The sequence below is a fragment of the Ursus arctos genome, unplaced genomic scaffold (assembly GCF_023065955.2).
Source record: "Ursus arctos isolate Adak ecotype North America unplaced genomic scaffold, UrsArc2.0 scaffold_12, whole genome shotgun sequence".
NCBI classification, from domain to species: domain Eukaryota; kingdom Metazoa; phylum Chordata; class Mammalia; order Carnivora; family Ursidae; genus Ursus; species Ursus arctos.
Genome location: NW_026622786.1, coordinates 22727494 through 22749252, shown reverse-complemented (window position 1 = coordinate 22749252; position 21759 = coordinate 22727494). Strand labels below are relative to the sequence as shown.

Sequence of the window (21759 nt, the reverse complement as noted above, 5' to 3'; positions counted from 1 at the left end):
ATGTGGTGGCGTGCGCTTTCCATGTCTTCTTTATGCTGTTCTGAATAAGCCAAAATTGCTAGAACGAATATGTAGGGTTTTAAGAATAAGAAAAGGGGCATTTGAAATAAAGACCTGAAAATTGCCATGGTTCTCTGCCCATTGTTATATAGGAATAATTTCTTGAATATCTCACCTGGTGGGCCCACGGGCTTTCTAGTATCTAGGTGCTGAGTTGTAGACTTAACCGCACTTATTGGCAATAACACACCCCAACAGCTTTCATTTATTGGCCATTAAAATGAGCAAGGCATTGTGCTACATTTATACACGTTGTCTCTTTTCTTTCTTAAAGCAAACCCCTAGGTAGACGGGACTCTCCTTTTTGCAGATGGGGAAACCGATGCTCCAAGAAGTTAAGTAAATGTGAGATCTAGGAAGGATTTGAGTGCAGATACTCTCCTGGCACACCTAGCCTCTAAGCTACATTGCTTTCCTCATGCAGTTTCCTGAGCATTATCTCTTCTCCCGATCATCTGGAGCAAGAATAAGGGGTGTACAGAGGCAAACAGTTTCTGTAGAATCACAGCCACAATGCAAAGGTCTCTGTATCACAGACTGAACTTCACTTTGTGATCACATTTGCTCCCTAATGTCTGAAAAACAGGATACGATTAAGTTATGTGATGCTTAAGTTTGAGAACACAAAATGGGAAATAACATCTGGGGATATTTTCCCACTGGAGAATCCCCCCCACCCCCGGGGAAGGTAGCTAATGCCTCTGCTTTACCCTGAGCAATGTATTAGAATATTTAGAAATTTGTAAAAATACGGACCACAAAAATGGGAGTCTGCTTAATTAAGAGAACATCTGCATGGTCGAAGTTTATTTTATTTATCTGCCAGGTGAATTCCAAGAGGCAAAAAATCACTACCAAGGTTGGCCAAAGCAGATAACGAACAATATAGGTTTTTAGTGAGGTTCTGGGTTCTACTGGTTTTATCTGACTGCATTAAGACACATACACATGCCAATGTAAAGAAACAACATATACTGAACTAACTGCACAGAGACCTCCTCGTTGGAACATTAAGCATGATTATTATAACATTTTCACAGCTTTGCAAATGTGAGAATATAATGACATTAGGGGAGGAGGACGGGGGAGAGGAAGAGGAGAAGGTGGTAGACAGGGGCTTAATTAAGTATTCCTTGCTACTAGTGTGAACAAGGACCAAACACAGACACTATGTGGAACACAGATACTAATTCACATAACAGAGTGAGCAAGTTAACAATTTACCGAAGCAGACTCCCTATAAAATTCCTCTGCTATGATTCAGTTCTCTTATTTTTTTCCTGTATCTATGTAATCAAAATATCATCATGATGAATAATGCCTTGAGTCTTTTTTGGAAAAAAAAAAAAAAGCAGCAGCAGCAGCTCTGAATACAAGAGATTAACTTTGTGTATCATACACATAACGCTTTAGTACCCATGAGATAATCAATCCTATGCCCTAACAATAAAGATCTTTCGATACTAAGGGTTGTAACTTTTGCCAGTTCCTAATTAATCATTCTTTCAGAAGATTACTTTATAAGTTTCTTAAACAACACACAGTTTATGTAAAATGTAAGAATTAACATACACTCTCAAGGTCAGATTCAGGGACAAAATGCACTACCTGAATCTAGTAACACATTTGCTCCTTCCTGCATAGAAGTTGCACATAAGAAACACAGGGTGCACTTTTTTGTGATCCATGCAGTAAATGTTCACAAAAATCAAGCAAACAACTAGACATCCTTCAGCTACTAAAGTGAACTCTCCCAGTCACAACAGACGTATCAACGAAAATCAAAAGCACTGATGGTTGCATCAAAACCATGCCAGGCCGAGTTAGTGCTGGAAAGGGCTGTTGAAAGACCTCAATAAAAGCACTGAGAGTCATGAGTTTTCCACTTGTTTTTATAAGGGATTGAGACTATTCTCCCTTCACATGGCTTTTCTCTACGCCACAGGCTTTTGCTAACGAGGCATTTCAGGCTTCAAATGAAAACAATCATCCTTTAGGGAAAAAGCTGAGAAATGCTTTTCTGGAGTTTCTGATCCTGGAGACAACTTGCTATAGGTCCTTAAGGCAAATGCCAGGAGTCGAAGAAATTGTAGAAGTCTCAGAATGTAAACAAGAAAATCGCTGACCAAGGAGTTCTATCCGTGGATGAAAATTCCTCGCAAAAAGACCTATCTAGAGAGTACCAGCTTCTTGGTTTTTGAAGTTCCTGTGAATTTTATGTCCTAGAAGCACGGTACATTTTTCTTCCTTTGTAGAGACTTCGTAGTGGATAAAAGTTCATGATGTTGCTTAAAAAAAAAACCCAAAAAACAAAACAAAACACCAACGCTAGCAAAGAGGAGCTACTCAAATACTAAGCAGTTTTGAGGTTTGTTTTTGTTTGTTTTAGTTTCATATTTTGCTCTTGTGGTTGGCATAGGGAAAACCAAACTGAGAAATCATGATGTTGGAGTATTTTAAGGGCATGCTATCGTAGATACTAACAAGCTTATTTATACAGTAAGACCTCTGCAGAAAGTGCTCAGCTCGATGCCACATTCCAGGATAGCCACCGTTGGATTCTTTTTCTAAATTGCCCATGTTTACAGGTTTCACAAATACCCCTGAAGTCTTCCCGGTGCTCTTGGCAATGATAAAATTCATGGCAATATCATCACAGTTCTGGAATTCATCTATCAAAGCATGGACAGCTGCAGGTTGCCTCTGAAACAGGTCAAGGTATTTGCTATGGAAGAATGAGGCTCCAATCAGCACCATAGAGTACTGGTCGCCATTTCCAAACCCCGGTGTTTGCAGTTCAAAACCTCCATAACTGTAGACACCTGATGAAGTAGAGACATGCTTTCTAGGAACAAATCCTACAATTTGATCAGGAAATTGCTGGAAAGATGGAAAAAGAACAATTAAGGGTGGCATTTCTTGAGAGCAGACATGGTGAGAAAGGCAATGATTTATTACAGAGAATTAAACTGACTTATCAGCTTTATTTTATTCTTGGCTTCTACATCTCAATTTCATCTAACTCCAGCCAACTTCATAAATCTATGTCCTGATAGGTTCGCAGGTCAAAATTCCATCACAACCCAAACTGCTAACAAAATTTCTAACCTTATAAATGTTCTCTGAATTCAAATGTTCTCTGATACTAATCAAATCTAGTCACCAAAGAGTTGGTTCTTCAAACTTTGCTTCAAAAGAAGATGACTGTATGAATGCTATTTGTTATGGGAGATAAGAAGATATAGCATAATTATTTTGAAAATCTGTTTCAATCTCTTAGGAGTCCATAAAATCGTGGATCTACATGTATGACTCTACTGTTTTTCCATGTTGATTTCAATGTTCTTGAAAGTCACTGTTGATTTTAAACAATGGTATATTTTTCTCCCTTTTCAGATTGGGTGTTTCCTTTTTAAAAATATGAGTAAAAAATATATAATGAGATGTTGTCAGAATCTTTGAAGAAAGGATAGTAGTAAAACCATAAAAGTAAGATGAAAGTAACTAAAAAATGAAACAAAAATCAGCAAACAAGAGAAAACAAGTGAAGCATGGAAAAGAAGTAAGAATTTATACAGTTAAAAGGTTTAGTTCAATCTCATAAGTAATTTGCATTTCACTCATTTACCGAACAGACATTAAACTAGGGACACACACACACACACACACATATATACAAATCACATGGGGTTAAATCCCATTTCAAAAAAGTCATCATCTGGGGAGGGTATGATCCAGCTATGTGAACAAGGAATTGCCATACTGTGAGATGGTTGTATGTGCAGTTGGGTAAGCGCTGAGGACAGGGTGACAGCTGTGCTGCTGGGAGGCAGAGAGGAAGGGCAGGGAGTCAAGGATAAAGCCTGGGGGGCTTCAGAGAGGATGTGTCATTTACATCCTCTAGGAGGATGAATGAAGTTCCACAGATGGCTAGAGGAGGAAAAGTCATAGCACTAATTAGCAGTAATGGGTGAGCACAAAGGCACGCTAGTTGTCCACTCCAGCCTTGTCTGCCTCTATACCCCAAATTGTTACACTATGCCAGGCACTGACTTTAGGAGTCAGGTTACCTTGGGCAATGGATTGAAACTGTTCTTGTTTATTCTTCTAAATAAAATAATTTTATTATTTATAAAACCTAAAAATCATATTTATCCATCTTTAATTATGGTTTACTTAGATTGTTCTAATTAAACACAGTTCTCCTATTTTTCCCCCACCCACCCCTGATATTTTAGGTAAATTGATTTTTTTACCTGAAATAGAAATTTCACAGCTGGAATATTACATTAGAATTTTTTGCCTAAGAAGCTTTATTTACAGGGCTGGAAAAACTGCTATAGGGGAAAAAACTTGTTGATCTTGGCATAAAGTTAGAAACTGAAGTTTTGAGAGTGCGGATATCTGCAGAGTACTGTGACCACTTAACATTAATATCTAATGTTCTTATATCCCACACAGCTAATTAAGGAGGGTTACTATAGCACAAATGAGACCATTTATTGGGTAACACAGTGTTTAATTATTTGACACAGCTTCAGAATAGTGGTGTGCAGTCCTGGTTTCTGCAACTTGAAATAGCCAGCTACTATTAATTAACACATATTCAATAGCAAAGAATTGGGTTTATAGAATAGCAAATAATTTATGCCTGCTTATCCCAGCTAGGATTTAGGGGGGAAAAAAAACCAAAATAAATAAGGAAATAAAACTGCCACCACAATGACGCATGTGGAATTATCACTAGTTCCTAAAAAGTTGTCCCAGCATTAGGATTAAATTTTGTGGGTGTAATTAATGCTTTCTTTTAAAGAAAGTTATATACAAGATTAATACAGAAATACGCTTCTCATTGGAGACACATATCTGTGGCCTCATAGAAAAATATCGCTAGATTTTAGCTTTTGCTATACCAGATCATTTCCTCATTGTTCTCTGGAAGGTAGTTCTAGCTCTTCTCCCCAGCATATCAAATATAAATAAAATATAGATAAAAGATACCATAACTTGCAAGTTGGCTTAAATGAACACGAGACATGTTGATTACCATGCAACAAATATATCTGTCTCTTAGATAAAGACTGCCTACACTGTTTGAGATGCCTCCCATATCAACCATGCTGCCCAACTAAACCCTAGATAAAACTTTATACTGATGAATTCATAAAGGACAGAGCAACATTACCTGCCAAACTGAGAAAGCAAAGACAAGGTCTTGGGCGCTAATTAGCGTGTCATCGTCTACCATTAACACCGCTGCAATGAAAGGAAAAAAAATTTATATCCAACAGTTTGGAAATGAAAACGAAACTAGTAATACACAATGGTGCCTAGATAGATCATTCAAACGAATAATTTTCCGAACAAAATCAGTACACAAGAAATGTATTCTTGGAGAGATTTGTCTGGTAGAAAGAGTGTTTATTTGAATTGTAATTGATATTTATAATTGCCTGAGGGGAAAATTATCATGCAGCTCTCATCCATTATCCTAGAAATGAACGAACCTATAAATAGATAAAACCGAGGGTCTTTTAAGCAAATGCTCATGAAACTGCTCTGAACGGGAGGAAAAGGGAGGCGGCAAAAGAATCCGTTCGCGTAAGCCGAGCGGCGCCTCCCCACTTTCTGTGGTACCGTAATACGTAAGTACAGTCGCTCTTCCTCCGCACTGACCTCTTTGTCGCCATTGCGAGATGTATGTGATTTCTTCCCCACAAAACTGCTTCCTGACATCTTGAAAATTGCCCCGTAAGGTTTTCAAAGTGCTTTCTTTTGATTCCTTCTCTCTGCTTTCTCCACATTAGTTGGACAAGCGGAAAGCCAGAAAGCCACACACCCGACCCCCGGTGCTGGTGAGCGACAGCCCACGCTGGCTAGGACCCCGGCAACACTCACCATTGGTTTCCAGTTCAGGAAAGACCTGGAGTCGATTTCTCATCCTGTTTGTTGTCTGTAGTTTGAAGATCACAGGGACAGGGTGAGGCCCTAGAGAGTTCCATAACTCGTCTGGTCCCTTCTCCCCAATGTTGTTCCACACCACAATCACTTTATGCAGATACGGCACGGCTTGATAATGATTTAAGAGCCTCAGTAAGAGATCTGTTCTGTTGTACGTCTGCATTACTAGAGTAAAGGAATCCAGGGCGGACTTGCCCTGGGATTTTATTTCCCTACGCAAAGTGAGCATCTTGTCTTCCTTGATATTTGGAAGTAAAGTGGTCAAAGCCCCGGCTACAAGCAGCAGCACAAGGATGACCACCAAAGAGAAACGAAGCACTCGGATGCCCATCACTCGTCCGGGAAGTTTGCAGATGTGGCAACACCTGGAAAAGAAATGGCAACAAGATACAGTGTTAGCATTCTTACTCGTTAACACGTTTTTAGTTTTGCTTTTTTAAGGACGGAGGTAAATCTTAATTTGAGTTGATTTAAATTCAGTTCTCCCTGCCTCCTTGATAGGGTGATTTGGCCTAAGGTAAAAATGAAAAGTGCAGTGAATAGACCTCCCCTTCTGGGCCGGCTTGCTTCTGGAGCTGTGGACAGAAGCTCATCTACACGCAAGCCACAAGAATTAAGCAGTGTATTTTAAAATCTGCCCTCCTTTTAATATGAAGAATTTGGAACGGAGACTATTTTTTCAAATGGGATTACATTTCTCTTAGTAGTGTACTAATTCATTAAACAGCTTTACTGAGATAGCATTGACATAAAAATTGTATATTTTTAATGTGTACAACCGGATGTTCTGATACATGTATACAGCAGGCGTTTGAACAGCACAGGTTTGAATTGCATGGGCCCACTTAATATGTGGATTTTTTTCAATAAATAGAGTCCAGGACTATTAATGGATTTTGTTTTCCTTATGATTTTCTTAACAACATTTCCAATTTTCTGACTTACTTTATTGTAAGAATACGGTATATGTGTTAATCGACTACATTATAGGTAAGGCTTCTCTGGTCAACAGTAGGACATTAGTTGTTAAGTTCTGGGGGAGTCAAAAGTTATGCGTGGATTTTCAACTGTGCGGGGTACTGGCCTCACATTGTTCAAAGGTCAGTTATAATCCAGTATACAAAATTTAAACGTACTTTTTGGTAGCAAACTTTTTTCCAAATGAAATCCTAGGCAGAATCCTAATATAAGAAACAGATAATAATGGTAGCAGCAGCAGCAACAAACAATTGTAGCGGGTTTACTACTTATCAGGCCCTGCACTGCATGCTTAGCATGTCATGGTATGTACTTATTCACTCAATAAAAGAAATAAATAGTTATGAGTGCTTATTGTACCAGGCACTGTTCTAGGGTCTGTGGACACAGCAACGAATAAGATAAAGTCTCTGCAGTTAGACTCAGAGGACATAGTAGAGCGAGGCAGACTTAAAGTAAACTCAAAGATAAGTTAGCATAGTGGTAACGAAGAGAATACATCAGACTGACATAAGCAAGGGCCAGATTACCAGGGGTCTTGTCAGCCAAATAAGGAGTATTGATTTCTCATTAGTTGCGTAAAACACCCAGTGCACCATGCAATACGTGCCCTCCTTACTACCCATCACCAGCCTATCCCATTCCCCCACCTCCCTCCCCTCTGAAGCCCTCAGTTTATTTCTCAGAGTCCATAGTCTCTCATGCTTCATTCCCCCTCTGATTACCTCCCCTTTATTTATCCTTTTCTTCCCCTACTGATCTTCCTAGTTCTTATGTTCCATAGATGAGAGAAACCAATCATCGAACTTTACATCAAAAACCAGGGATGTACTGTATGGTGACTAACATAATATAATAAAAAATATTATTATAAAAAATATATTAAATTTCATCCATAAAAAAAGAAAAAAGAAAAAGAAAGAAAGAAAAAAAAAGAGTATTGATTTTATTCTAATTGAGTCGGGAAGCCATTAGAGGGGTTTGACCAGGGCAGGGACAGGATCTAGTTTACCTTTTACTATAGTTTGGATACTTACAGAGGTTAAATATCTTTCTCAAGATTATGAAGCAACTAAGCAATGGATCTGGAATCTATAGCCAGGAAAATCTGCTGCCAGAGCCAAGCAGTTCATCATTACAGGCTAGGGATTTACATTCAGGGTGCACTGAGGTAGCGGAGATCAGAAGGTACTGTAATCAGCCACGTACTCTCCTATTCCTCACCATAACTAAAGGATCCACCTGCTACGGCTACAGAATAGTAGGTAAACAAGCACCCGATGAATGTGGTCTGGACATTCATTGGTCATACATTCCTGGCTGATCAGACCCCTCAGTCACGGATGTAAGAAACGACGGAATCGCACAGGCGGTTTTCCAGAGACCCAGAGCTCCGATTTCCTAGCCACCAATACAGTTCACCATCACCCCTGCTGCCTCCTTCGGGAGCTCTGTTGACTTTCAATTGTTGCCTTTTTTTTTTTTTTTTTAAATTCTTCTGCTAGTTTTGCTTCTGATTCCAGGTTTTACTTACTCCTCCACAAGCCTGCACAAGCTTTCTAGGTAAGTCCTTATTTTGTATTTTGGCAGCTGAGCCCTCATGCACATCTTAGCATATATATCCTAGATCTGTTCAACTGCTTTGTTCAGGTATGAAAGCCAGAAGTGAGGAAGAAGAATATTCAAACACGCTTACCTATAAAAAGACTGCAAGCAAAAATCAACCAGAAGTTTCTAAACATTTAGAAAACACCTTTAAGAAAAAAATAGATCTTAGAACTGGAAAGAATGAGATATTATTCTTGATGACTTGAATGGATCCATCATCTACCCTCTTATTATTTTTCATACAGTTTCTCTTCTTAGGGACACCTGGATGGCTCAGTCGGTTAAGTATCTGCCTTCAGCTCAGGTCATGATCCCAGAGTCCTAGGACTGAGTCCTGCATTGGGCTCCCTGCTCTGCTTCTCCCTCCCTCTGCCTCTTCCCCTGCTTGTGTTCTCTCAAATAAATAAATTTTAAAAATCTTAAAAAAAAAATTTCTCTTCTTAGGCAATACAATAAAAAAATTCTCTCATCTATTCCACAATACAGACAGATGTGATAAAGCTGGGGGAGACTTCATACTGCTCCCTCCCAGCTGTGCTATGCCGACTGCGCTGAGCCACTGTCGCTGTCCTGTGTACCACTGTCTCTGTACAGTTAGTTTTGGTTGTCGCCGTCTCCTTAGAAAAGTGCACTGTGTGGATACCTAAGCTTGACTCCACACCCTGTGGTTTAACTGGGCACATGCAGCCAGACCACGTTCCACAGGCGATCCCAACACCGTAGTTTAAATCTTCCCATCTCACAGATTAGGTTCCCAGTGAAATCTCACTTTAATTTCCAAATGATGTTCAGTCAACCTTTTATTTTTCATGGAGGAGATTTAGCAGTGGTGAATTCAAGCGACAATCCCATTCCCGTGATCTTGTTTCATGTGGTAAGGCATGTTTTGCAATTGTAGAAATGGTTTCTCCATATTTGGTTCAGCAAGGACATGGAAAGACCATATAGACCATGCCTTTAATATCTCCCTTTGAAGTGTACGAGGATGGGGAATGGAGAATTCTAACGGGGCTAGGGGCATCCGCTCCATGACTGGAGAGTGCACTGAGGCATGTGCAAGCAAAGAAGAGCTTATTCATAAGATCAAGGGGATGGTCATTGTCATTCAGCAACTCTCACTTTCCAATAGTCCAGATTTGGAAAGCAATGTTACCTTGTAGTAACCTTTTCAGAGAGTTTTCAAAGAATATTCTCTCCTGGACTTTCTCTGTAGCATGTTCTGTTAAGAAAAGCAATTTTGTGTCTCTCCTTTTATCACAGCCTCACTCAAGATATGAATAAAATGAATTATTTTTGAAGTAACCTCAGCTTACTATGATTATTTTTCAAGGACAGTAATTTAAGGCTTTAGAATACAATGTTTTCATTGCATGTACCCTCTTACTAAAACAACACATACTGTTAATGTAGTCAACCAAGGAAAAGCCATTATGAATTAATAATCTTGGTTCAAAGGCCTTGAAAATCCTTCTAACATATTGAATCAAAAGCAGGTCTCATAAAACACATTTTCAGTTCTGCATAAAAATGGCTAGCTATGAGCACTCAGAGCAAAGAATCATCTGACAATTGCATTAAAATACACCCTGATTAAAATCTTTGTGTTCATTTTCCACAACTGAGTAGGAACAGCATACTGCAAAACTTACACAGAGGTGTTTCTAGTTTCTAAAGCAGACGTGGGTAACTATCTGGCAATTTTAGTGTAGAAAAAGTAATGAAACTAATTACTATAGCCTACTAGAAATATAATTATGTAATTATATTTATATATAATTATATGCCCTACTATAAATATACATTGTCAAAGACACTCATGAGTATTTCACTTTTACCTATACTTTTAAGTAGGATTCATCCCCATGCCCATCATAGAAATTTCCTCTTTCAGATAACTTCTAATCCCCTATTTTACCTGTATCAAAAATGTGTTGGGAGATATGAATAATTTATCTTTAGAAATGCAGTATAAATATTTCATGTGGTATTTATTAAATAATGCAACCCAATACAATTATGTAAAATTTTTAGTCTGTATGGAAAAGCAAGAAGAGCAAGAACTTCAGAGACTGCAGGGCAAGTGGCACATCTGTACTTTGAGAACAGGTGAAGTCTGGAACTCCACTGTAGGCCCGCTAGAAACAGTTTCAGATCAGCTTGGAGAATAACGATGACTTCACTGGCTGTCTGCATTTCAGTTTCTAGCTTTCGTCTACTCTTTCTCTAGAGAAAGAACTTACCACCTAATTCACAGCTTTGAGCTTGAACTGGAGATATGAGGAAGAGCACAACTAGGATAGTCTCCATCTTACATGGAAAGAACCAAGAAGTAAAGGGAGGCACCTTCCAGTTCTCTTGCCCTCAATTCCTACACCTTCTTCGTATATTTTTTTAATTTCTTTTTAATGTCTGTATATATTTACTGACACCCGGTCTCTTCTAAAAAGGATCTGACAGCTCTTAGACTATTCCTTCTCTGCCTTTCTCCAGTCCATGACTACCGTAGATTAAATGTGACTTTAATAAACAGGGTAAATGTCAGCAAACCCAAAGGTCTTCCTTTCTCTTCTCCTGATCATCTGAAAAATCAAAGACCCCCAAATTATTTTTGCACATACGTTAACTTACTAGTTCTTCATAGGTAGAGAGCATATCCTTTTAGTTATTTTCATATGGTTATTCTAGCATCTTCTACACCAGGGGTTTTCAACAGGGAACGACTCTGTTCTCCATATGACATGTGGTAAAGACTGGAGACATTTTTGATTGTCAGGACTGGGGAAGAGATGCTTATCGAGTGGGCAGATGTCAGAGTTGCTGCTAAAATCCTGTAATGGACAGGACACCCCCCAAAGGGAAGAATTATCCAGCTTAACATGCCAATAATGCTGAGGTTGAGAAACCCTGCTCTACATAGACTGTACCTAACAAGACGTACCTGAACATGATCAGGGGACAGACTGTTAGCCAGGTGGCCTCTGAAAACCCCACTGCTTGGGTTATACTCAAACAGTAAGGGATAAAGCCGTAGCTCCAAAACTGACCCAATATTTAAATGCTTTACTATATACACATAAACTGAAAGAGCTCAGAGCTCTAAGTCACTTCCTTATTTCATAGAGAACTCAAGGTCCAGGCATAAGGAACTTGCCTAGGCTCATGCATGTGGCACACTTAGTGGCAGAGCCAGCAAAAGAATCAAGATCTGCTGACATTTAACGTTTCAAATATCCAGGACTCTTTCCACTGTGTCATGCTAAATTCTGCAAGGATGTATCAAAGTATCAGTACATAAGACTGTCACTATCTGTACAATAATATAAGTATTCATGCTTGGTATGCTGGGGTATTTTTTTACAACTTTATTAAGAATTATTTCATATACCCTAAATTTCACCCACTTAAAGTACAATGGACTCTTCAACAACACAGGCATTAGGGATACCAACCACTCCACCCTGCAGTCAAAACCCCATCTATAGCTTTTAACTCCCCCAAGACTTAACTACTAGCAGCCCACTGTAGACCAGAAGCCTTAGAGTAACATAACCAGTGGATTAACACATATTTTGTATGTTACACATATTATATACTCCATTCTTACAATTAAGTAAGCAAGAGAAAAGGAAATGTTATTAAGAAAATCATAAGGAAAAGAACATCCACTTATAGCACTGTACCATATTTACTGAAAAATATCTGCATGTTAGTGGATCCGCGTAGTTCAAACCCATGTTGTTTGAGGGTCAACTAAGCACTTCATTGGCTTTTGATATATTCACAGAATTGTGCAACCATCACCACAATCTAATTTTAAAACATTTTCAACACCCCAAAAAGAAACCCCAGACCCATTCATTAGCAGTCATTCCCCCCATTCTCATCTCCCCCAATCTTGTCCCCCACCCCCTCACCAGGCAATCACTAATCTACTTTGTCTCCATAGATTTGCCTATTCTGGACATTGCATATAAATGGAATCCTACAGTATGTGGTTGTTGTGTCCGGCTTTTTTCCCTTAGCAGAATGTCTTCAAGGTTCACCCATATCATAGTATATACATTAGTACCTCGCTCATTTTGTTTTATTGCCACATAACATTCCATTCCCACATAGACATAACACATTTTGTTTATCTGTTCATCAGTTGCTGGACATTTGGGTTGCTTCCACAGTTTGCTATTATGAATAACGCTTCTATGAACATTCACGGACAGGTTTTTATGTGACCATATGTTTTCATTTCTCTTAGGTATATACTTAGGAGTAGAACTGTGGGGCCGCTATGTCAGAAATTTTTTAATATCTGAGACTTGAATAGCTTTTGGAAGAGCATTATTTGAAACGTTAAAAAAAATTTCTTAACTGTGGGTATAAGTGTAAGAAAGTAAATAATGCACATCTATAAGCCAACAGTTGGAAATTCTCCAATGGGTGCCTCTAAACGGACCAGGCAATTTGAATTTTCGAAGACCCACTATTCAGTATTTACTTATATCATCTCTCCAAATTCCCTAGAAGGAATGCCGTTGAATGAATAATTCTTTTCTCAGGGCTAGTTCCTCCAGACTGAAAAAGCAACAATCATCCAGACTGAAGCTGAAAACAAATATGCCAGAACATAGTATGAACAAAGATTAGTTATGTCCTCTGACTCATAAAGTAGAAAAGCAGGGAGCAGCCTGATGTCGTACATTGAGAAGCTGTCATTTTCATTTTGATGCCACAGATGGCAGAGAACGGTAACTATTCTGTCATTTCACCACTAGATTTGTCTCATATTGTACAGATTGTTTTCTCCTCTGGTTGATCCTGCAAAATATGTACTTGCCTAAAAACTGATGATTATAGAATATAGATGCTCAGAAAGGGGCCCTCAGCTGCCAAGACGTAAAATCATCTCCACAGTGGAACGCAGAGGCCAATTCAGAACCTGGGCTTTCCTTCCGTGAACACGCGCACGAGTTGGGAGAGACAGCTATGCACCTGCTGAGCAGTTTCTGACCAGGTTTATAGCACACAGATGACACTCACTGCTCAGCCGTGGCAAAGGGACACTTGGTGCCAAGTGCCAGAAGGACTTTTCTTTTACGGTACTGACAGCCAGTGTGCGGGCCAGGACTCCATGTGTTGGTACATGCTATTTCTCCACCTACAAAACCCTTTCCTGTCCCCACCTGACAAATGCCTACTCCCAGGCCCCTCCCAAGTCTCTTTCAAACATCCCCTCCACTGGGAACATTCCTCACATTCTCCATCCTCAGTGCTCCTGGGAACTCAGAAAATAGCATCGCTAGGCTTTGTTTCTAGGTATTAGAACCATTGACTATGCTCCTTTTTGAATCTGACTGTATCTGGAAGGCAGTTTCCATTAGTCTTTATCATCCAGAACAGCGCCAAGCTCATTTTTTGAGTAAGTGCTCCTAATTCTTTGTGGTTAAATGGGGTGAGAGAATCTCCTTTTTTTTTTTTTTTTTTTTTTGGTGCAAAATGGTGGTTTATTAAAGCGCGGGGACAGAACCCCTGGGCAGAAAGAGCTGCTGCTCTGGGGTTGTGAGGGAGGGGATCTCTTTTTAAATTGTCTTCAACTCGGGGTCCCCGGGTGGCTCACTTGGTTAAGCGCCTGCCTTCAGCTCAGGTCATGATTCTGGAGTCCCAGGATTGAGTCCCACATCAGGCTACTCAGCAGGGAGTCTGCTTCTCCCTCTGACCCTCTCCCCTCTCATGTTCTCTCTCTCTCAGTCTCTCTCTCAAATAAATAAATAAAATCTTTAAAAATAAATAAATAAAATAAATAAAAAATAAATTGTCTTCAACGCCACAATGGGTAAGAAATGCTTGAAACTAACAGAACAAACTTAAATGCAAACGAAGGCCCAGTTAAGACTAGAGAGCACCCAAGAAACCAATCCCTATGTAAAAGAGCTGAGTTATCCCCATTTGGTGACTAGCACAGCCAATCAGAAATGTGGTCTCAAGCACAAGCCACTTTTCTACTTTCAGTTCTGTGGCCAAGCTACTTGACAAATAAAAGACACCCAGAACCTTTTTTTTTTTTTTTTTTTTTTTTTTTTTTGCCTCTTTTCAAAGATATTCTGCATTAAAATACCTTTGCACATCCTTGTTTCTATGGAAGCTCTTGGAGAATGAGCTGATTTGCTTTGGGGGGAAATCATCACTTCTTAGATAATATTGTCCTTGTGAATTTCCCCAAACTTTTAGGAGCTAACAAAAATTAGAAGCTAGATGACTTAATCTGGCAGGCAGCATACAAGATTTAAACCAACAGAAAATAAAATCCTACCTAGTTGAGAAATGAAATTTTAGTTTGGGTCCAGGAACTGACCCGAAAAACCCCTTTGACTTCAGGATGACCAGCAGAAAAAGAAAACTAAGTGAGAACACTGCCGCCAAGTGTCATTCACCATTGCCCATAGTAAGCCTCTTGCATTAAAATTTCAAGCTGCATACACTAGAATTTACTTCACGGCAAAACACAGAATGCCAGAAATAGCACATGAAAGGTCACTTTTCTTTACAAGTCCTTTCCAGGTGCTATCCAGTATTCTGGGAAGAGTTTTGCCTTTAGTATTTTCCACATATTCAAGAAATTCATTCTTTTCACTGTTATTTTAGAAGTGCCATACCACTTTTCTCATCCTTTACCAACTGCTATCTTCTGCTCCCTAAATGATTTTCCCTCACTCTTTCTCCTGAGGAACCCATCTGTTCTTACAAGGCTCTTCCTAACTCCCATTACTTTCTTCACAGGTCTAAATACATCAAAATAAGCTAAATGGGGGCGCCTGGGTGGCACAACGGTTAAGCGTCTGCCTTCGGCTCAGGGCGTGATCCCGGCGTTATGGGATCGAGCCCCACATCAGGCTCCTCTGCTATGAGCCCGCTTCTTCCTCTCCCACTCCCCCTGCTTGTGTTCCCTCTCTCTCTGCCTGTCTCTCTCTCTGTCAAATAAATAAATAAAATCTTAAAAAAAAATAAGCTAAATGATTTTGTGTTACCAATAAATATGCTTTATTATTCGTATTTAGGAATAGGACATTTTTTAGGAATAGGAAAAACAGGAGTAGGAATAGACTTATAGTAAAAATAAATGATAAAAGTGTCCATAATGTGGGATTCATCTTGTGGTCCTGCTGTACTTAGGATCGAGTGTACAGTGTTCCGAATGGAGCTTTTGGATCCATGACCACAATCTGGATCAACTGGGTAGTGGACTGGCGATTAGGATGAATACGATTAGTCTTTTCTATTCACGGTATACCTGGCTACATATATAAGATGACTGAGAGCCTGTCCTTTAGAAGGCTTAGTTCTGGCCCTCACTGCATTTTGAAACTGTCGTTCTGAAACAGTATTGCTAAAGCAGATTGATAAATAGCTACCTTCACTGCAATATCACATTTGAATAGATAGATGCTGTGACAGGTCATTTCTCACTGCGGGCTGTAAGGGAAGAATTTCCGTACTGGGCACATTAAAGATCAAGTCCTCCTGTTGGCAGCCAAGCAGAGAGAGCCATTCTTTATAGGTAAGTCAGGTTTGAATGAACACCAAGGGCAGCATTTAAAGGAGGGATAACAGACAGTAAGTACCTGTGTTTCCACTTCCCTCCCCAGTCCCACCCCTTTATCCATAGCAAAAGCTGCCCAATAGTCCTGGCATTTTTTTTTTTCCCTCCTAAGCCTGTACAAAGCATCAGATTCCTTTTCTATGCTTCCTCAGACAGCTACTATCAATTAACTGGATTTGTTCCATTATCACTGATTTAAGAGGAAATAACATATAAGTATTATGTGGAACTTTTTTTTAAAGTACCTCCTCCTTTAATCCAGCCACTTGTTACTGAGGCAGACAGCGAGGTCCGCTCTACTCTCAAAGCGCCCGGGTTATACTAGATAAAACTGTGCTAGATAAAAGTTTACTTTAGCCTTGCATCTTTCTCCTGGAATTGCTAATTAATGGTACCTATGATGAAGATAATGATGATGATGATGTTTGGAGATGACCAATTCCATGGACATGTATTAGGGCAGGAGTAGGAATGGTCTTATTTCTAAGAGCAACATCCATGACTTGTAAGGATCCAAGGAGTCAATGCATCCTAAGAAGAAAGCCTAGAAATAGAAAAGCATTTTTAGCTCAGTACAGTGCCATGCAAAATTAGTTCCAGAAATGGGTCAAAAAGAAACCAAGTACATCTGCAAATATATTACTTTTACCATTCTAGCATAATAGAGCTTTTCATTTGAACTTCTGTTTCAGTCACAGGAAAACGGAGAGAAGGCAAGATTGTTAGGCAACGGATCTCTGGAATATTCTATGGAAACTTCTCTCTTTTAGGAAACAGTGGTGTTCAGCAATAAACTCACATTCCAAAATCGCTAAGAGAAACAGATCTCATACATATGAATTATAATTTATAAATAGTTTCAGATATCAAACCTAACATCAAAGCAATCCTGGCTCATACAAGCTTTCTAACCTTATTAGAGGAAGGTCTGAATCCCCGTGGTAAATATCCATCAGTCAACAAATATTTACAGTACTTACCCCGTCAGAACCTGTAAAGCACTGTCAGGCACTAGGGATGGTAATGCAAAGAGCACCCAGTTCCTGCCCTCACAGAGCTCAGCAATAGTAATGAAAACTGTCAGACCTCTGCCACTTGTGTGTTATATAATATCTCAAACCAGTAAGGTTTCAAATCTTTAGAGACAAGGAAATTAAAATATATCCACCCCATTTTAGAGATGGGATAGCGGAGACTCAGAATATGAAATGATTTTCCCTGAGCCACAGAAAGAGTGATAGGTCACACCAAATTCCACACTTGCGCCATTTTGTATTTTCAGTGTCTTGCATAGTCTCTTATCTTCAGCTTTGTTCTAGTCTACAAGAACATTTCAACTTTATGGATATTGGCTTTATTCCGTAAGCTGAACTATTTTGATGGGTAAAGACTAAAGGAGGTCCTACGGTATTTTCTAACAGATCCTGGCTCAAGTAGCAACTTTTATTTCCAAGGAAACAAGAGTATCTCTAGAGGAAATAATTCTTCTCAGATAAAAATATTGGTACTACACTCAGGTTCACAGCAGCATTGTTCACAAGAGTCAAAAGGTGGAAGCAACCCCATATCCATTAACAGAAGAGTGGCTAAACAAAATGTGGTATACACATATAATGAAATACTATTTAGCCTTTAAAAGGAAGGAAATTCTATCACATGCTACACCATGGATGAACCTTGAGGATATTATACTAAGTGAAATAAACCAGTCACAAAAAGATAAATACTTATATGAAGTATCTAGAGTAGTCAAATTCATAGAGATAAAAAGTAGAATGGTGGTTGCCAGGGGCTGGGGGAAGGATGAAATGGGGAGTTGGTTAATGAGTACAGCGTTTCAGTTCTGCAAAATGAAAAGGTTCTGGAGAATGGTTGATCAACAATGTAAATATTCTTCATACCACTGAACTATACACTTAAAAATGGTTAAGATAGCAAATATCATGTTATGTGTATTTTACCACGATTTTTAAAAAACAAACCAAAAAAACCATACTGGTACTTACCTCATTATGGTAATTTGAACTTTTTAAAAATTTCCTTTATGGCTTCTGTAATTGATAGGAACAGGATCTCTTGGTGCTATTAGGGGAAATCAAAGATTTTTCTGTGACATTTTTGTCAATCATCAGGAAATTTTTAAAAATGCTTTTAATGTCATGGCCTATAGGCTTCAAATTATTTTTAGAAATTAGAAAGAGCTATTCTGTGTTCTAAAAATTTAATTTAGGCAGTGAGATAGATAACGTCTTCCTGTGAGGTTGGAGCTAACCCTGCTATATTTTTGTTTTCACCTTTGGGAAGTATGCAGAAGCAGAATAAACTCCTATCATCCTGCCTATCTACTGTGGTTACACATTAGAAACCTAGATGCCGTATATATGTACCATGGAGCAAAACCTTGGAATGCATTAGCAATTTACACTTATACTTGATTTCTAGATTTTTAAAAACCTGTAGTTTTATCCTAAAAACCTGTAGTTTAATCCACCATTAGAGCTTCTTTATTCAGTCGAGGCTCACGGGGCATTCAATTTGAAGTATCTAAAAAAGCATGGGGTCTAAAATAGGGCTGCAGCTAAATGCCAGGGTTGATTACTGAGGAATGACAGATGGCATCCTTCCTATTCCTTACTGACTACTGCCTGAAAGGAGCTGGAACCCTGACTGGAGATAAGCGTCTGCCCCTTCATTCTCTCTGCATTCATTTCTCGTAGTCCTCAATCACATGTCTGAGAAGCTGGAGTTTTTTTTTCCCTCGTATAGTCTGCCTAGTTAATCTAATGCAATTAATTAGTAGAAGATGATCTAAACAAATACTTCGAAGTTCAGGGCAGAAATCCATTTATTCAAAAATGTTCATTACTCTATTTTATAACCTTAAAAACCCCATTTAATCTTTTAAGACATGAAGGAATTAAGAATTATGATTGGAATCTTTCAAAATCCTGCATCTCTAATGACCACCTGAATTGAGCTGAAGAATCATTTTCGATTTTCCAAAATGATGTTCTTTCATGAAACAAGTTATTGAAGGGTAACAGGATGGCTGGGACAAAAGGCTTGGTATATATCAAAAGACTCACTGAGTGACAGTTGTCTCCCTTTGATACACCAAGGGCATACACTGTGCTCATCTTGAACATTACACAATTCTAAAATCTTAGACTGATTTGCCTGTCACCCTCTCTCCTCACATCAGCTTCTTCTTCCCATAAAATCCTTCCATGAAAAGAACTTTGACTTAACTGGCTTTATAATTATTTTCTTCCTCCCACCCTGTGCCCAGCACAGAGCCTTCCAGAGAGTAGACACTCATTAAATGACCGCTGAATGAAAGAAACTAACATTAACTTTGATATGACAATATATATTGGTCAACATATATGGAAGAAATTTTATTTCATAATGACAAAAGAAGTGAGACACGAACATTTTCCACTCATGGAACTTTTCCTCATTTAACTAGTGTTCAATTTCTATTTCCAATAAAATGCCTTTAGTATTGAAGTTAGTAATTACGTCGTCTAAGACTGAAAGATGTTAAGTGGCATTGCCACTTTTTGAAAGGAGAAGGCCCTCGCAGGAATATCTGTATCTTTGAGACTGGGGAGTGGGGCAATTTGGGAGGTCCAGGAAACCAATATAACTGAAATTAAACTTCAGTTTCTCCAACTTTTTCAAAAGTATTTGAAAGGAGTAATGGGGTAATGCAGATTTCTCCATAAACCAGCTGAGCAATTTCTCATTCATAGCAGTATAGGATAAAATGCAGAATTCATTTTCAAAGGTGGAATGCAAAAATACAGGCTCAAATTGCAGCTGACCTTGATGAATTAAGAGAATACTGGAAATCGGTTACTTGAATTCGGTTATTTCTATATACTCCCCCTCCCCCCGTTACATCGTATTGAAACAAAGCAGTTTTGGAGAAAACCCCAATTACCATGGAAATATTTATCTTTAACCTAGTCTGCACTCACTTAATATTTCCCCAGCAGTGCAGCAGAATAAAATTCAAAGTCTATGGCTCATATAAAAGCTTCCTAAAAAATATAAATAAATTCTATTAATTGAAAATGTTTCTATGTTTACGTTAAAATAACGAAACATAGGCCAAGAAAGGCAAAGATAAAATACTCTTTACAGAACTTAATTTCTGGAATCTAGCTGTTTTACACAGCAGTTTTAATTAACATGAACACTGAAAAAAATAACATTTTCAAAAATAAAGACAACGAATCACTACCCCACTCACGCACAAAGTTGCAAGAACGAGAGCAAAACATGCATATATCCTCACTGCAAAATGTGTTTAACACGAGAGCATTTGCTATTTCCTTACCTCGAGTGCAGAAGATTGCAGTGGGGCCAGCCGATTTATTAGCTTGCAGCCTGGTTCTCACAAAACGGAAGGGGCGTCTCGCTTGCTCATTTTTTTGTTTTTTCTGTTTTTGTTTTTTTCTAAAGCCAGCAGCGTGCATCCACCCTGCCTCATTCGCTGAATGATAACCTGGAAAAAATACCGCCCGCAAAGTGAGCGCCTGAAGCAGGGGACAGTCCCCGGGTGGCCGCCCCTCCCTCCCGGTGACGCTCCACTTCCTGTTAGACTAAAAGGCTGTTCCCAAGAAGCTCGGTTTTGTAGTTTCCAGCCCACTTCCAAAAGCCGGTCCTCCTTTTCCCCCCGTTTCTTCCCCAAGGTATCAACTTTTAATCATTCACGTGACGGACCACCTGACCTTATCCAAACAATTCTCCGGAAAGGCTCGCGTAGGAACGTTCCAACGACTGTGGGTGCCCAGGACAAGCCCGAGAGCTCGCGTCTCTGCGCCCCACCGACGGGTCAGCTCCTCCAGCACCTCCCTCAAAGGCGCAGGGAGGTTCTGACAAGAATTACAGCCGCAGCTGCGGCCCCCGGGATGACCTGGAAGTGAAGGGGACCTGCACGAACTCGAGAGTTTTGGGGGGTTCGCGGGTTGAGATTGTCCGGGAAGCAATGCCTTACCAAAACCTCAGTTCCAACACGGTCTCGTAGAGGTTTCCTTTAAAGGGCTTCTTCTGGATTCATTTAACATTCTTTCGAAAGGCATGTATTGATTGCCTCACACTTGGCAGTACGGAAGTCCAGGCGCGGTTTTCGGGGACTGGATTACTAGGATTTGGGTGCTCACCGAGTTCACCCAGCAAAAGCATCACTTGCGCTTCCTGCGGACTGGCGGCTACAGAACACGTTGCCGCCTGGGTTCTAAAGCATTGCCATCTCAAGCACGGATTTAATGCTAGTAGGGGGAAATGGCGAAAGGGCAGGCGCTGGACGCCAGCGCATCCGGGAACATCAGTGGTAGGCGGTCGGGGTGGGCGACAGCGGGCCCTCAACCTCCCAGTCATCCCAGTCTGTGGGCCGCCACCTCAGGATTTTCTTCGTGCCTCCATCCCAGGCCAGCGAATTAACCACCTAGCAGTTGCCACCTTTTTCTGCCCCCTACACGCCCCCCCAGCTCCCACCTCGCCCCCGCCGTAAGCCCCGCCTCCTGCCGTGCAGGCCCCACCCCCGGCCCCGC

The 21759-nt window shown here is 39.8% G+C and overlaps 1 protein-coding gene across 5 annotated transcripts; it reads right to left on the bottom strand.

Moving 5' to 3' along the window:
* Window positions 1-854: 854 nt before the first annotated feature.
* On the bottom strand, window positions 855-21706 carry EXTL2 (exostosin like glycosyltransferase 2). 5 transcript variants are annotated; one of them, XM_026497511.4, is made up of 7 exons: window positions 20938-21663; window positions 20544-20711; window positions 18205-18280; window positions 16594-16742; window positions 5959-6386; window positions 5246-5316; window positions 855-2940 (listed from the first exon to the last, which is right to left on the bottom strand). In XM_026497511.4, exons 4-7 carry the CDS (start codon window positions 16647-16649, stop codon window positions 2452-2454), a joined length of 1044 nt encoding a protein of 347 aa, XP_026353296.1. In that variant the 5' UTR covers window positions 16650-16742; window positions 18205-18280; window positions 20544-20711; window positions 20938-21663; the 3' UTR covers window positions 855-2451. The 5 variants fall into 5 exon arrangements, with proteins under 5 accessions (XP_026353296.1, XP_057166414.1, XP_048076224.1 ...); XM_057310431.1 differs by having other exon boundaries at window positions 21204-21663; XM_048220267.2 differs by lacking the exon at window positions 16594-16742 and having other exon boundaries at window positions 21204-21706.
* Window positions 21707-21759: the final 53 nt, after the last annotated feature.